The sequence below is a fragment of the Gopherus evgoodei genome, chromosome 9 (genome assembly GCF_007399415.2).
Source record: "Gopherus evgoodei ecotype Sinaloan lineage chromosome 9, rGopEvg1_v1.p, whole genome shotgun sequence".
Lineage (NCBI taxonomy): Eukaryota > Metazoa > Chordata > Testudines > Testudinidae > Gopherus > Gopherus evgoodei.
In genome coordinates this window covers 6,472,507-6,485,953 of record NC_044330.1, presented here as the reverse complement: position 1 = coordinate 6,485,953, position 13,447 = coordinate 6,472,507, and the positions used below count along the sequence as shown (strand labels likewise).

General features: G+C 42.1%; 1 protein-coding gene across 10 annotated transcripts in view; it reads right to left on the bottom strand.

Moving 5' to 3' along the window:
- The window catches only part of ARMC9 (armadillo repeat containing 9), a 138,728-nt gene that overhangs the window by 77,534 nt on the left and 47,747 nt on the right, over positions 1-13,447 (bottom strand). For all 10 annotated transcript variants that reach the window (XR_004001933.1, XM_030574786.1, XM_030574788.1 and 7 more), the window contains 3 exons: positions 3,469-3,503; positions 2,384-2,495; positions 830-922 (listed from right to left, as the gene is read on the bottom strand). Coding sequence is in view for 9 of the 10 variants with exons in the window: in XM_030574786.1 (XP_030430646.1) it covers positions 830-922; positions 2,384-2,495; positions 3,469-3,503 (240 nt within the window). In the remaining variant the exon portion in view is untranslated. The remainder of the gene's footprint in view (positions 1-829; positions 923-2,383; positions 2,496-3,468; positions 3,504-13,447) is intronic.

Here is a 13,447-nt window from a genome sequence, read left to right as displayed (position 1 = left end):
GAAATGTGCTTTAAAAAATGTGATTGCAGGTGCTGCATAAAAGAATATATTGTATGTACATTGTAAGAACAAAATCCTAGTTTAATTCTTATTCTGGGTCACAAGAGAAATGAATTTAGTGATCCTCTTACAATCCATAATTTACTCAAAAAAGATTTATCGAGTGAGTCATTCTCCTGTGACATGTCACACTAGTGAGAGCCAACGTCCTGTGTTAGGATCTGATCCTGTTCCTACTGAAGTACGTCAATGGTATAATTGCCATCTATTTTAACTGCCACAGGGGCAAACCCTCAATGCATTAATGAACTTCCACGTCTCCACAAGTACTACACACTCGCACGCAGTATAAACCTAAATTAAGAACTCTAGTAACACAACACAGCACAACACTAATCACAGAGACACACATCTAGTATTTCAGCAAACTGATCTCACAGAATCACCTATAGAATCTGTTTCAGAGCCTAGTCTCTGAGGTGCTTATCATCTCCTGTGAGTATAGTGTGCATCTGACTCCCACTGACCTCCTACTGCATAAATGACAACGGTCATATTTTCGTTTAGGGACCACCGTTAAGAGGTCATCCCACAACACCGCAATTAGGATGAAAAAGGTCAGCTCCCAAAAACAGGCAGACCAACCCTTCCCTGACAGAGAATCTGTATAAGTGGTCAATGTATTCTGAAATGTATGTCTCAACCCAACAGATCATGTAGAAATCTGTTTAATTATTTGTATGTTGTAATAGACAGAGTTTTCTGATCAGCACATTACAAAAATAAATAATATCACACACAAACCAGAGTAAGATCTACTCTTGCTGACCTGGCTACTGTTGTGAATATCCAGTAGGTCATTGCTGATATAACCCTGCAGGACAGTGTCTCTCTGCTCACCAGGATGAGACGTCGTCAAGCGCTATAAAAAATGGGGGAGGGGATGTGGCAAATTAATCATTCACATAAATGAATGCTAATATGACAGAGTGTCTAGGAGAATTATTTGTGGAGAATTAATCTTCCTCTCACATAAGAGGATGAATTCAACTTTGAGGTCTAACAGCAAGGAAAATGAGTTTAGCGCTCTCAGCTTAGTGGCCAACCACTAAACAGTCATTCAGAATCTGTCAGCAACTGCACAGGACTGACTTGGTAAGACAGACAGGTAAGAGACTCACAACCGGGCTCAAGTCATTAGCAAGATAGGGTGTGAAAGTTTACACTGCATCCACCTGCTTTATAGGATCATCTTCCATGCCTGTCATTTTGCCCATGTCAGCCTTCCTTTTGAATCCCTTCATTAACTTCCCCTCTTTGGCGGCATGAAGTTAAAAGATTCTTGTTGCCACCTTCAAAGTTTTGCTAGAATATGCTTACAGTTTCCTCCAAAAACGGAAGATTCGAGATATAGGCAGTCTCTCTCCAATTATTGCCCTACCAAGAGAGAGTTTTTCTTGAACAAAGGCCCACAGTCATTTCTTTGGCTTGGTCTACACTACAGAGTTAGGTCAACGTAAGGCTGCTTACACTGACCTAATTATGTCCGTGTGTACACTACAATGCTGCTTCTGCTGAAGTAAGTGGCTCACTACACTGACATAACTCCACCTCCACGAGAGGCATAGTGTTTATGTCAAAGTAGCTAGGGCAACACAGCATCTGGTTAGACACTAAATTACTTACACCACTTGTTGGCTGTCAGCCCCAAGTGGAGCCCTCCCCAGCCCGCTGCTGGCACTGACAGCCTGAGCTGTCAGCAGGGTGCAAGCTCACAGCTAGGACCCGCTGCCACAGCACTGATAGCTCGGGCTTTCAGCACCAGGGCGGGGAGAGGGGGCCAGCTGTGAACCCCAGGGCTGCCCAGGGCCAGCTATTAGTGACCCACTTCAATGAGTGGAAGTGCTTCTGGTGAGGACACATACCACCAAAAGAAGGAGCAAGTGTGACCATGAAACACAGCTGTAATTATGGTGGTGGTTGTACATCAACTTAATGTAAGTCGACTTCATTTTGTAGTGTAGACATGCCCTCTGAAACAAAAGGACACCTTACCCTCCCTCAGTCATCATTCCAATGACAGTTCCGAAATCTTCCAGTTGGCCTTCACCACCCAGAAAGGCCACAGATGGAATTCACAAAGCACATCTGCACTTTCCTCAGCAACTCCAGAGCCTCAGCAAGTGTCACTGACTGAAACTCAAGCAGAGGAGCCTCTGCATTCTCTCTCTGCCCCCCACATACCCTATTCTAGAGGAAGACAGCTTACTCCAGATGTGAGCCGTCTTGTCTGAAAATTAGATTTTAGCTCCAGCTCTTCAGAAAGGGCCTATGCCAGTAGCACGAGATCCTTCTTCACTTGTAGGGAGACCATCTCACTTACCCAGCGCAGAGCCTGCAGTAAAAAAGCTTTAAGACGATCACTCCCACTGACTAGATCTTTCTTCAGCTTCTCATAATCCAAAGAAGGTAACAATGGCACTTCCTGTATTTTCCTGCATGGCAGATAGGAAACCAGACAGTTATTAAAACCACGTTGAACTCCTTCTACGAGAGCTGTTGAGGTTATTGAAGTGAGGTAAGTGAAGAGAGCAAATCTGGTTTCAAAAAAGCAACTTGCATGTGTCTTTCCTTTTAAAAGGAAAATAAATCCCACAATTTTTTTTACTTATTTCCTTATCTCGATTACTAACATCAGTTTAGAATACGAGAACTCAAAGGATTTTTACAACTGGGTTTTTCACTATTTATACAGTTTGTTTGCTAGGTACATTTTGCTCAGGCTGGACAGTGAAAATCAACTGGTAAATGTAATATGCATTGCCAGTGAAGGTTGCTTTCTATTCTCATACACTAGCACAATACTGCTTCTTAGCACAACACTGCAAGGGAATGGTGACTTTTTAAAAAGCTGCTTTCACTAAACTGTTTTTGTTCTGAGTACTGAAATATACATTTTCTGCTAAAATTGCTCCTACTCATAGTAAGTTCCCCAGGGCCATTATCCCTTTAAGACAAAATCATTCAATCACAGAAAAACTTGCCATACAATTATTATTCCTTCAGAGACAAAGCTACTAGATCCACTACAAAATTGGTTCTAGGAACACACAACTAAGTTTACTCGGGGCTTACTTTCCTCCTGGATTTATGGGAACCTAACTACAACAGGACTGTACTGTCTATAGCAACTAAGGAAAATAACAGCCACTGAATCACAGCTAGTAAAATATTGTGCTGCAAGCTATACTAACAGGGCTAAAAATAGTTTGCTGAGATTGGAATGTTAATGATCCCTTTACATCAAGAGTTCACAAATGGCGTGTGGGCCACATTGCATTCACATACAGCAGTTGCTGGTAACCATACACAGAGAGGCAAGTGATTCTCATCAGTAACTAGTTGGCTGTCTCCTCCCACATACTCTCTTTACAGATAACTAAGCAAAGTTCCGCAAGAAACACTTACACAGGGGCTAAAGATGCTCTTAACATTGTTGATGCCTGGAGAAAAGGAAAAGGAAACACAATAGATTAATCCAATTTTTACACAGGCAGTGCTTATTAATTGGATTCACAGTGTTCTGTCATCGGGGTTGGGAGGTTTGGAGTCTACCACCACTACTACCATGGTATATTTAAACATAACTAAAGCTGGAGGTAAGCGACTGCTTTTACTTCAATGGGAGTTGGATCAGATGCTAGCTCCCAAGAAAAAGGCCTTTGATTATGCTCAGGATTGATGCTTCTTGCAGACATACTCCAAAAATCACCTGATGAAGATCCAAGCATTTCAAAAAGAAAACAAAAAGTGATAACAGGGAGCAGGAAAAAACAGGCTTACAGCCAGTGAGCTATCGTAAACAGTGAGGACTGGTATTTCATAAGAATCAGCTGGGGTCAGAGAGCCCCTGAAGGAGATGAAGGGTCACTTGTAAGGTCTTTATTGACTCCAATACTTTACGGTTAAAGGGCCTTTTTTCTATGTATAGTTTCCAATTCAGATACAAAATAACAAACAGGAATTGTATCTAGGGACTCTGTCCTATGCTTTGTGTTGTACAAAACAGAGGAAGGGATAGTCCCTGCTTCAAGCAATGTACACAAACGTGATTGTCAGCAGAGCACCCTACATCAGCAAAGCTTGTTTCTGGTCCTGCCTCAACTTAATTCATTTTAAATCTCGTTGTCAGACCCTTTTCAGTGATCAGAGATAAGCACCCATTAGAAGACTAACTGGTTAATGTCAGCATTGTATGTATAATATTCATCTATTTTAATAAATGGTCTTTGCTAAAGATGACTGTGGGTGAGCCTGGGAAGGAACAGTTCTGGCATAAGAGGGTTCCTTGGTATGTATTCCACTGATGTCACCTGTGTGCAATATTCACAGAATATTCAGTGTCTTCCTTTTGTGATGATTACTCCAGCTCACTTTCTAAAAATCTCTCATTACCAATTATGCTTTTAAAATCGGTCTTCTTTTATAACCCAGCTCTTTCAAGAGAGACCATATAGTCAATGTCTATTGTCCGATTTAAAACGGAGAAGTTTAGAAGACGAAAGGCAGGAATCACCGCAGAGAATATTGAATGACTCCATCTCACATACCACTGAACACTTAGGTTTCACAATGGTCAGAGGTATACCTTACTAAGACAAGGAACATTTCTCCCACAAATGGAATGAGCTTATGGTTGCACTGAGTCATTTTATGTTATGTTTACATCACTGAACACTGTACACAAGAGCCAATTAATGGTTCTTAGGCCTTAAAATTAACCTGTCTTGACAGCAGAGCTCCCATGTTGCAGGAATTACTTTTCACAGTGGAAAAGTCTTTCAAATGTTTCACGTTATATATAAACATTCAATTTATCTTTCAGTTATTTGTTTTCATTTTCCTTGATGCTTTTGTAAATATTAAAGGTAAGTTTTGTTTAAACAAAGCTTTCCCCTGACCCAAAACCATTGTCTCCTACCTGAGCTGGCAATGAAATCACAAATCATTTCTAGCACCTTAGGGCTTGTCTACACTTAAAATGCTGCAGCTGCACTGCTGTGGTACTTCAGTGAAGATGCTACCTACGCTGATGGCAGGAATTCTCCTGTTGCTATACATAATCCACTTCCCCAAGAGGCAGTAGAGAATGAGCCCATCAACCTAGTGCTGTCTACACCGCGGGTTAGGTTGGTCTGGATTTTTCACACCCCGAGTGACATAGTTATACCAATCTAATTTCCTAGTGTAGACCAGGCTGTAGTCAGCTCCGTGACAACAAATGAGCACAACAGTGACTGCATTGCATGTTCCAGCAAAAGGAAAAGTAACAAGGGTAGGCTGGAAGGGGGAGTGGATGGACAAATGACACCATTGGCAAAGGAAATATCTTAGACCACTAACAGGGTATGTGATAGTCTGTACCCTTATGTTCATCCTTTTTACAAGACTAGGATAAATTTTATACAAAGTACGCCTTGTGAGGTATTATTTGAAAACTCACAATCTGCTGAACATTATTGTTCTGCTAAAATGTGTGTGACAACTTTGTATGTAAAGTTATAAAATTCTACTATATAAACATGTTCCAAGTCTAGGGAAACAGCTTCAAACCAGTTCTTCAGAGACAAAAGTGTAGCCAACACCGCAGACAGGTGTCAACATAATTAGATGGATTATCACCTGGTTAAGTAGCCATTTTTTGGCAGGAAAAAGAGTGAGAGTCAGAAATTTATATGTTGGCAAAGAAGCAGCTGGAAGTTCCTGTCTCCTGAACCCCACCAGGAGACGATTCTCAAAGAAGAGGAAAAGGATAAAAATGAGGAACAGAGGCCTCAAATCACTTCTCTCCTCCCTTTCTCTGCCCATGACATCCACACCTGAAGGCCACGGAAAGGAACAATGGACTGGGGGAGGGGTCCTGGCTGAAAGGCATCCAGCCAGTAAGATTACAAAAGAACACGCGATGAGAGATTCTTTTGCTTTATGTTCACGTAGCTTGTTAAGTTAGATATTAATTGGCATTTTACCTTTTATTTCTTTGTAACCAATTCTGACCTTTATGCCTCATTATTTGTAATTATTTAAACTCTTTCCTTCTGTAATTAATAAACTTGCTTTATTGTTTTATCTAAACTAGTGCATGTTAAAATTGAAGTGCTTGGGAAACTTCATTTGAGATAACAGGATTTATGCATATCATTTTCTATTAATAAAATGATGGACTTTCTCAAGGTTGGCCCTTCAGGAAAGACTTCCTTTCCAGCATTTCTGTGATGTGCTGTGAACACACAAACTTGCCTTACCATGTGTCCCCTGTAACCAAAACAGAGGACGTGCACTAGAGGAAGTTATAAATAGTGTGGATGAAAATGTGTAACAGGACACAGAACTGAGCCTCTTTCGGAGTTTTTGGAAGAGTTTTGTTTTTTTAATTTTGAGCTACAGAAACTATGGGTTGGGAAAATTCTTACACGGTGGGCATTCTTAAGGTCAGTCTGATAAAGTGGGACAACTAATGAAGAAAGTTCATCAAAAGACCTAACAACTTGGGGTTTTTCCTGAGGCAGTTTGATGGGGCCTGGCAAAATGCTTGCTCTGGACTGGCTCCTGGCCAGCCTAGAGACTCTTCCTCACTCTCAAAGTCCTGCCACGACAGTTGAGGATACTCCCTATCTATATCGGAATGATGAGGGCAGGACACTCCTGGTGGACGGCTCCAGACTCTAGCATTCACTTCTCTGACAATGCCTGGGTTTGTTGACCTCTAAGGGCCTACCATGTAAGGCCAATTTCTTTTTCTTAGGTGTTTGCCTGTGGTATGATTGTAGACAAAGTATACAGTCTATTAAGGGCCAAATTCTGCCATCCTTAACCACACTGACTATAACCTCACCCCGGGAGTTGTCCCTTGAAATCAACGGAAGTACTCATGGAAGAAGCTATTGTTCAGTGTAAGTAGAATCTGCTCTTTAGGGACAGGAGTTGGTTTACAATACTAGTTAATGTACTGGGGCTCCTTTTTTTCCCCGGTATCTGCTCTAGGGATCAAGTGTGATGGGCTCATTTTATTCATGCAAAAATAAATGCCTACTTCTACATAATTGCTCTGAGGTTAATGCTATACATTCACTTTTACCACACTCATGGTAGTGTGGTCAGAACATGTAGGGATAAAGTGAGAAAGGGTAAAAGCCATGTAGAGTTGGACCTTGCAAAGGGAATTAAAACTAATAGTAAAAGGTTCTATAGCCATATAAATAAGAAGAAAACAAAGAAAGAAGAAGTGGGACCGCTAAACACTGAGGATGGAGTGGAGGTTAAGGATAACCTAGGCATGGCCAAATATCTAAATAAATACTTTGCCTCAGTGTTTAATAAGGCTAATGAGGAGCTTAGGGGTAATGGAAGGATGACAAAAGGGAATGAGGATATGGAGGTGAATATTACCACATCTGAGGTAGAAGCCAAACTTGAACAGCTTAATGGGACAAAATCGGAGGGCCCAGATAATCTTCATCCAAGAATATAAAGGAACTGGCACATGAATTGCAAGCCATTAGCAAGAATTTTTAATGAATCGGTAAACTCAGGGGTTGTACCGTACGACTGGAGAATTGCTAACATAGTTCCTATCTTTAAGAAAGGGAAAAAAAAGTGATCCGAGTAACTATAGGCCTGTTAGTTTGACATCTATAGTATGTAAGGTCTTGGAAAAATTTTTGAAGGAGAAAGTAGTTAAGGACATTGAGGTCAATGGTAATTGGGACAAATTACAACATGGTTTTACAAAAGGTAGATCGTGCCAAACCAACCTGATCTCCTTCTTTGAGAAGATGACAGATTATTTAGACAAAGGAAATGCAGTAGATCTAATTTACCTTGATTTCAGTAAGGCATTTGACACGGTTCCACATGGGGAATTATTAGTTAAATTGGAAAAGAGAGGGATCAATATGAAAATTGAAAGGTGGGTAAGGAACTGGTTAAAGAGGAGACTACAACGGGTCGTACTGAAGGGTGAACTGTCAGGCAGGAAGAAGGTTACTAGTGGAGTTCCTCAAGGATCAGTTTGGGGACCAATCTTATTTAACCTTTTTATTACTGACCTTGGCACAAAAAGCGGGAATGTGCTAATAAAGTTTGCGGATGACACAAAGCTGGGAGGTATTGCTAACACAGAGAAGGATCGGGATATCATACAGGAAGATCTGGATGACCTTGTAAACTGGAGTAATAGTAATAGGATGAAATTTAATAGTGAAAAGTGCAAGGTCATGCATTTAGGGATTAATAATAAGAATTTTAGTTATAAATTGGGGATACATCAGTTGGAAGCAACAGAGGAGGAGAAGGACCTTGGAGTATTGGTTGATCACAGGATGACTATGAGCCGCCAATGTGATATGGCCGTTAAAAAAGCTAATGCGGTTTTAGGATGCATCAGGCGAGGTATTTCCAGCAAAGATAAGGAGATGTTAGTACCGTTATATAAGGCACTGGTGAGACCTCATCTGGAATACTGTGTGCAGTTCTGGTCTCCCATGTTTAAGAAGTATGAATTCAAACTGGAACAGGTTCAGAGACAGGCTACTAGGATGATCCGAGGAATGGAAAACCTGTCTATGAAAGGAGACTCAAAGAGCTTGGCTTGTTTAGCCTAACCAAAAGAAGGTTGAGGGGGGATATGCTTGCTCTTTATAAATATATCAGAGGGATTAATATTAGGGAGGAAGAGGAATTATTTAAGCTTAGTACCAATGTAGACACAAGAAAAAATGGGTATAAACTGGACACTAGGAAGTTTAGGCTTGAAATTAGACAAAGGTTTCTAACCATTAGAGGAGTGAAGTTCTGGAACAGCCTTCCAAGGGGAGCAGTGGGGGCAAAAGACATATCTGGCTTTAAGACTAGGCTTGATAAGTTTATGGAAGGGATGGTATGATGGGATAGCTTAATTTTGGCAATTGATCTTTGATTATCAGCAGGTAAGTATGCCCAGTGGTCTGTGATGGGATGTTAGATGGGATGGGATCTGAGTTACTGCAGAGAATTCTTTCCTGAGTGCTGGCTGGTGAGTCTTGCCCACATGCTCAGGGTTTAGCTGATCACCATATTTGGGGTCGGTAAGGAACTTTCCTCCGGGACACATTGGCAGAGGCTCCGGAGGTTTTTCGCCCTCCTCTGCAACATGGGGCATGGGTCACTTGCTGGTGGATTCTCTGCAGCTTGAGGTCTTCAAACCACAATTTGAAGACTTCAATAACTCAGACATAGGTTAGGGGTTTGTTATAGAAGTGGATGGGTAGGATTCTGTGGCCTGCTTTGTGCAGGAGGTCAGACTAGATGATCATATTGGTCTCTTCTGACCCTAAAGTCTATGAGCCTATGGTGATTTTTGCTTTTGAATCTGGCTGCACATAGTTTAGAAGCATCAATGGCAAATAATGGAATCATTCAAGATGCCATGAAGAATTAATCTTGTCACAGATGGTGGATTCCTTGTGCCCAGATATGTGATTACTTTGACAAAAGCCAATTTGCAACATATCAGTGTTGCCTAGTGAAAAGAGCACTAGGGATTTAGGAGACCTGGGTGCTAATCCTGGTTCTGCCACTGGTCTGCTGGGTGATCTTGGGCAAGTCACTTTACCTCTCTGGGCCTCTGCTTCCCCATCTGTAAAATTGAGATAATGATACTGGACTTTCTTTGTAAATTGCTTTGAGATCTACTGATGAAAAATGCTAGGTAAAGGATGGGTACTGCAATAAAATTAAATGAATGCCCTTGGCTGTTAAATAATGCATAAGCAGGAAACAGACCATGTTTGACTCTGTCAGGGAACAACACTGATACAGAAATTAGGTTAACATGAGTTAAAATAAATAATAATTATAATTCTTTAATAATGTGTTTTATTTTTGGAACTTGTTTGGTCCTAAATTTTTAAATAACTTTATGAGAACAAGAATAGCAGTAAAACATTGCTAGAAAGTTATTTGATTTCTACAGAAAGCCATTTGAAAGCTGTTACTAGAACACTCATGGTTTATAGGGCTACACATTCAGTTTCCATGATGCTTTCGGTTGGCCTTGGACAAGCATCTGTGTCATACTGTATGCCTGTCCATACTGTATGCTGAGGGATAGCTGAACACCACTGTGTTCTCAGGCCACAGCTGATCAGGTGTGAAGAGATCTTAATTGAAATCTTAATGCTGTTCTATGCCTTACATTAAATTTTGGAACAACATATTCTGGTATAAGGCCACCACAGTTCGTTCTTTTTTAAACTTGTGGCCATCTCTATTAATAAAGACAGACTTGAGAACTCTACAGCCTTCTTCAATAGGGCTTTATAACCAAAGAAAGAACTGCAGAGCAATCAAATCTTTTAGTTATAATATTCCAGTTTTAACTCCTGTTTTATTACTCAGTACTCCATAAAAGTGCTGTTTCCTTAGCTGCAAGGTGATTTGTCCCACATTAAGCTGGGAGTGGCATGTACACACATACCTTACAAAGTTCCTATAACTAAGCCTGCCAAAACAAATGTACTGCAAGCTCCACGTCACTCATCACATCCTGCATATTTCACAGTGTGTTTGTTTGTTTACTTCAATTCATTCTGGCCTGGTCTACGCTACGCGTTTAAACCGAATTTAGCAGCATTAAACCGATTTAACCCTGCACCCGTCCACACAACGAAGCCCTTTATATCGATATAAAGGGCTCTTTAAACCAGTTTCTGTACTCTTCTCCAACGAGGGGAGTAGCGCTGAAATCGGAATTGCCATGTCGGATTAGCGTTAGTGTGGCCGCAAATCGATGGTATTGGCCTCCGGGCAGTATCCCACAATGCACCATTGTGACCGCTCTGGAAAGCAATCTGAACTTGGATGCACTGGCCAGGTAGACAGGAAAAGCCCCGCAAACTTTTGAATTTCATTTCCTGTTTGCCCAGCATGGAGCTCTGATCAGCACAGGTGACGATGCAGTCCCAAATCCAAAAAGAGCTCCAGCATGGACGGTACGGGAGATACTGGATCTGATCACTGTATGGGGAGACAAATCTGTTCTATCAGAGCTCCGTTACAGAAGACGAAATGCCAAAGCATTTGAAAAAATTTCCAGGCTATGATACAGAGCCCACAGCACAGTGCTGTGTGACAAGCATAACGGAAAGCCAAAGAATTAAATGGACGCTCATGGAGAGAGAGGGGGGGTACTGAGGACTCCAGCTATCCCACAGTCCCCACAGTCTCAGAAAAACATCTGCATTCTTGGCTGAGCTCCCAATGGCTGAAACGTTTCTCGCCTTTTTTCAATATCACCTTATGTCAACTGCATGCTGCTGGCAGATAGGGTGCTGCAGCGCTGAACACCAGCATCCCCTTCCCGGTGGCAGACAGTACAATATGACTGCTATCCATCGTCATCATCAGCCCATGAGTGCTCCTGGCTGGCCTTGGAGAGGTCGGCCGGGGGCGCCTGGGTAAAAATGGGAACGATTCCTGGTCATTCCCGGCAGATGGTACAGAACGGCTAGTAACCATCCTCATCATAGCAACGGGAGGCTGAGCTCTATCAGCCCCCACCTTTCATGTCTAAAGAAAAGATTCTGCACTGCCTGGACTATCATAGCAGCAGGAGGCTGCGCTTCTCTCCCCGCTCACTCTTTAATGCCCTGCGTGGGCTATCATAGCAGCGGGAGACTTCCTCCCCCTCATTTTATCTCACTAAAAAGTCACTGTTTCTCATTCCTGCATTCTTTATTACTTCATCACACAAATGGGGGGACACTGTCACGGTAGCCCAGGAGGGTTGGGGGAGGAGGAAGCAACGGGTGGGGTTGTTGCAGGGGCACCCCTAGAATGGCATGCAGCTCATCGATTCTGTGGGATCTCTGGGACTCTGACACAGAGCGGCTGTGCTCTCTGGTTCTCTAGTACGCTTGGCCCACATATTCTAGGCAAGACTGACTCTATTTTTAGAACAAAACATAAAGAAGGGAATGACCCGGGGAGTCATTCCCATTTTTGTCCATGCAACCCCCGGCCGACCTCAGCGAGCACCCATGACAGCAGACGGTACAAACAACTGATAACCATCATCTTATCGCCAATTTACAATGGCAGATGGTGCAATAGGGATGGTAACAGTCTCTTCCTCGCAAAGGCAAATGAATGCTGCTGTGTAGCACTGCAGTACCACATCTGTCAGCAGCATCCAGTATACATATGGTGACAGTGACAAAAGGCAAAACAGGCTTCATGGTTGCCATGCTATGGCGTTTGCCCAGGGCAATCCAGGGAAAAAGGGCGCAAAATGATTGTCTGCCGTTGCTTTCACAGAGGAAGGATTGAGTGATGACATTTACCCAGAATTACCCGCGACAGTGTTTTTGCATTGGGATCTCAACCCAGAATTTCAATGGGCGGGGGAGACTGCGGGAACTATGGGATAGCTACGGAATAGCTACCCACAGTGCAACGCTCTGGAAATCGACGCTAGCCTCAGTACATGGACACACACAGCCGAATTAATGTGCTTAGTGTGGCCGCATACACTCGACTTTATACAATCTGTTTTACAAAATCGGTTTATGTAAAACCGGAATAATCCCGTAGTGTAGACATACCCTCTGTTTGGTATTGATCTGAGAGGTTCCAGTCTCAGGACATGTTCCTAGTTAAATACCTTTACACAAACTATAAAAACTGGTTTTAGCTCTCTCCCTTTGACATCAAAACATCAAATGGTCCTGAGCTCATGTGGGTCTATCTAATTCAGGCATTCACGTACTCATGATTAAGTTATGTACTTTTAATATGCTCTGGACAGTGGCACAATCCCATTTCCTCCACTGTCACACCTGGATATAGCAGCCCTGAAAACAGTACATCTGGGAGAGAGCAGCAACATTAGGCACACTGGTTGACTGACACAATGAAGCTGCTTTTTAAGGTTGCATTTTCAGGAGGAATGTCACAGAACAAGGGCTCAAGGACTCAAAGATAATGAGGCATGGTAGCAATTTCTGTGGGTAAGTCTGATCACTGATACACCTCTCACCCCGACCCATCGCGATCCATAATAAACCCTTTATGGTTCATGAGCAGCACATTCTACATACAATAGCACAGCACAACATCCACTACCACAGAAGGCAAAAAAGAAGAGATCTGAAAGAAACTGGTCCTATTAAAAATTTAGTAACAAATAAAATACTCACTGTAATCAAGGTTTCCACAAAGCACTTTAAATATGGACTTTCACACTGGGAAAGCATTTAACATTCAATGCTCCTTTCCTAATACATATAAAGTGACATGAGAATTTACCTGGAAAAGGTAACTGGATCTACTTACAGTATGTATGGATCCCAGTGTGGTCTGCTTTGCATAATGCACTCAATGGGACTACGAGGGTACTGGAGCCAACTTG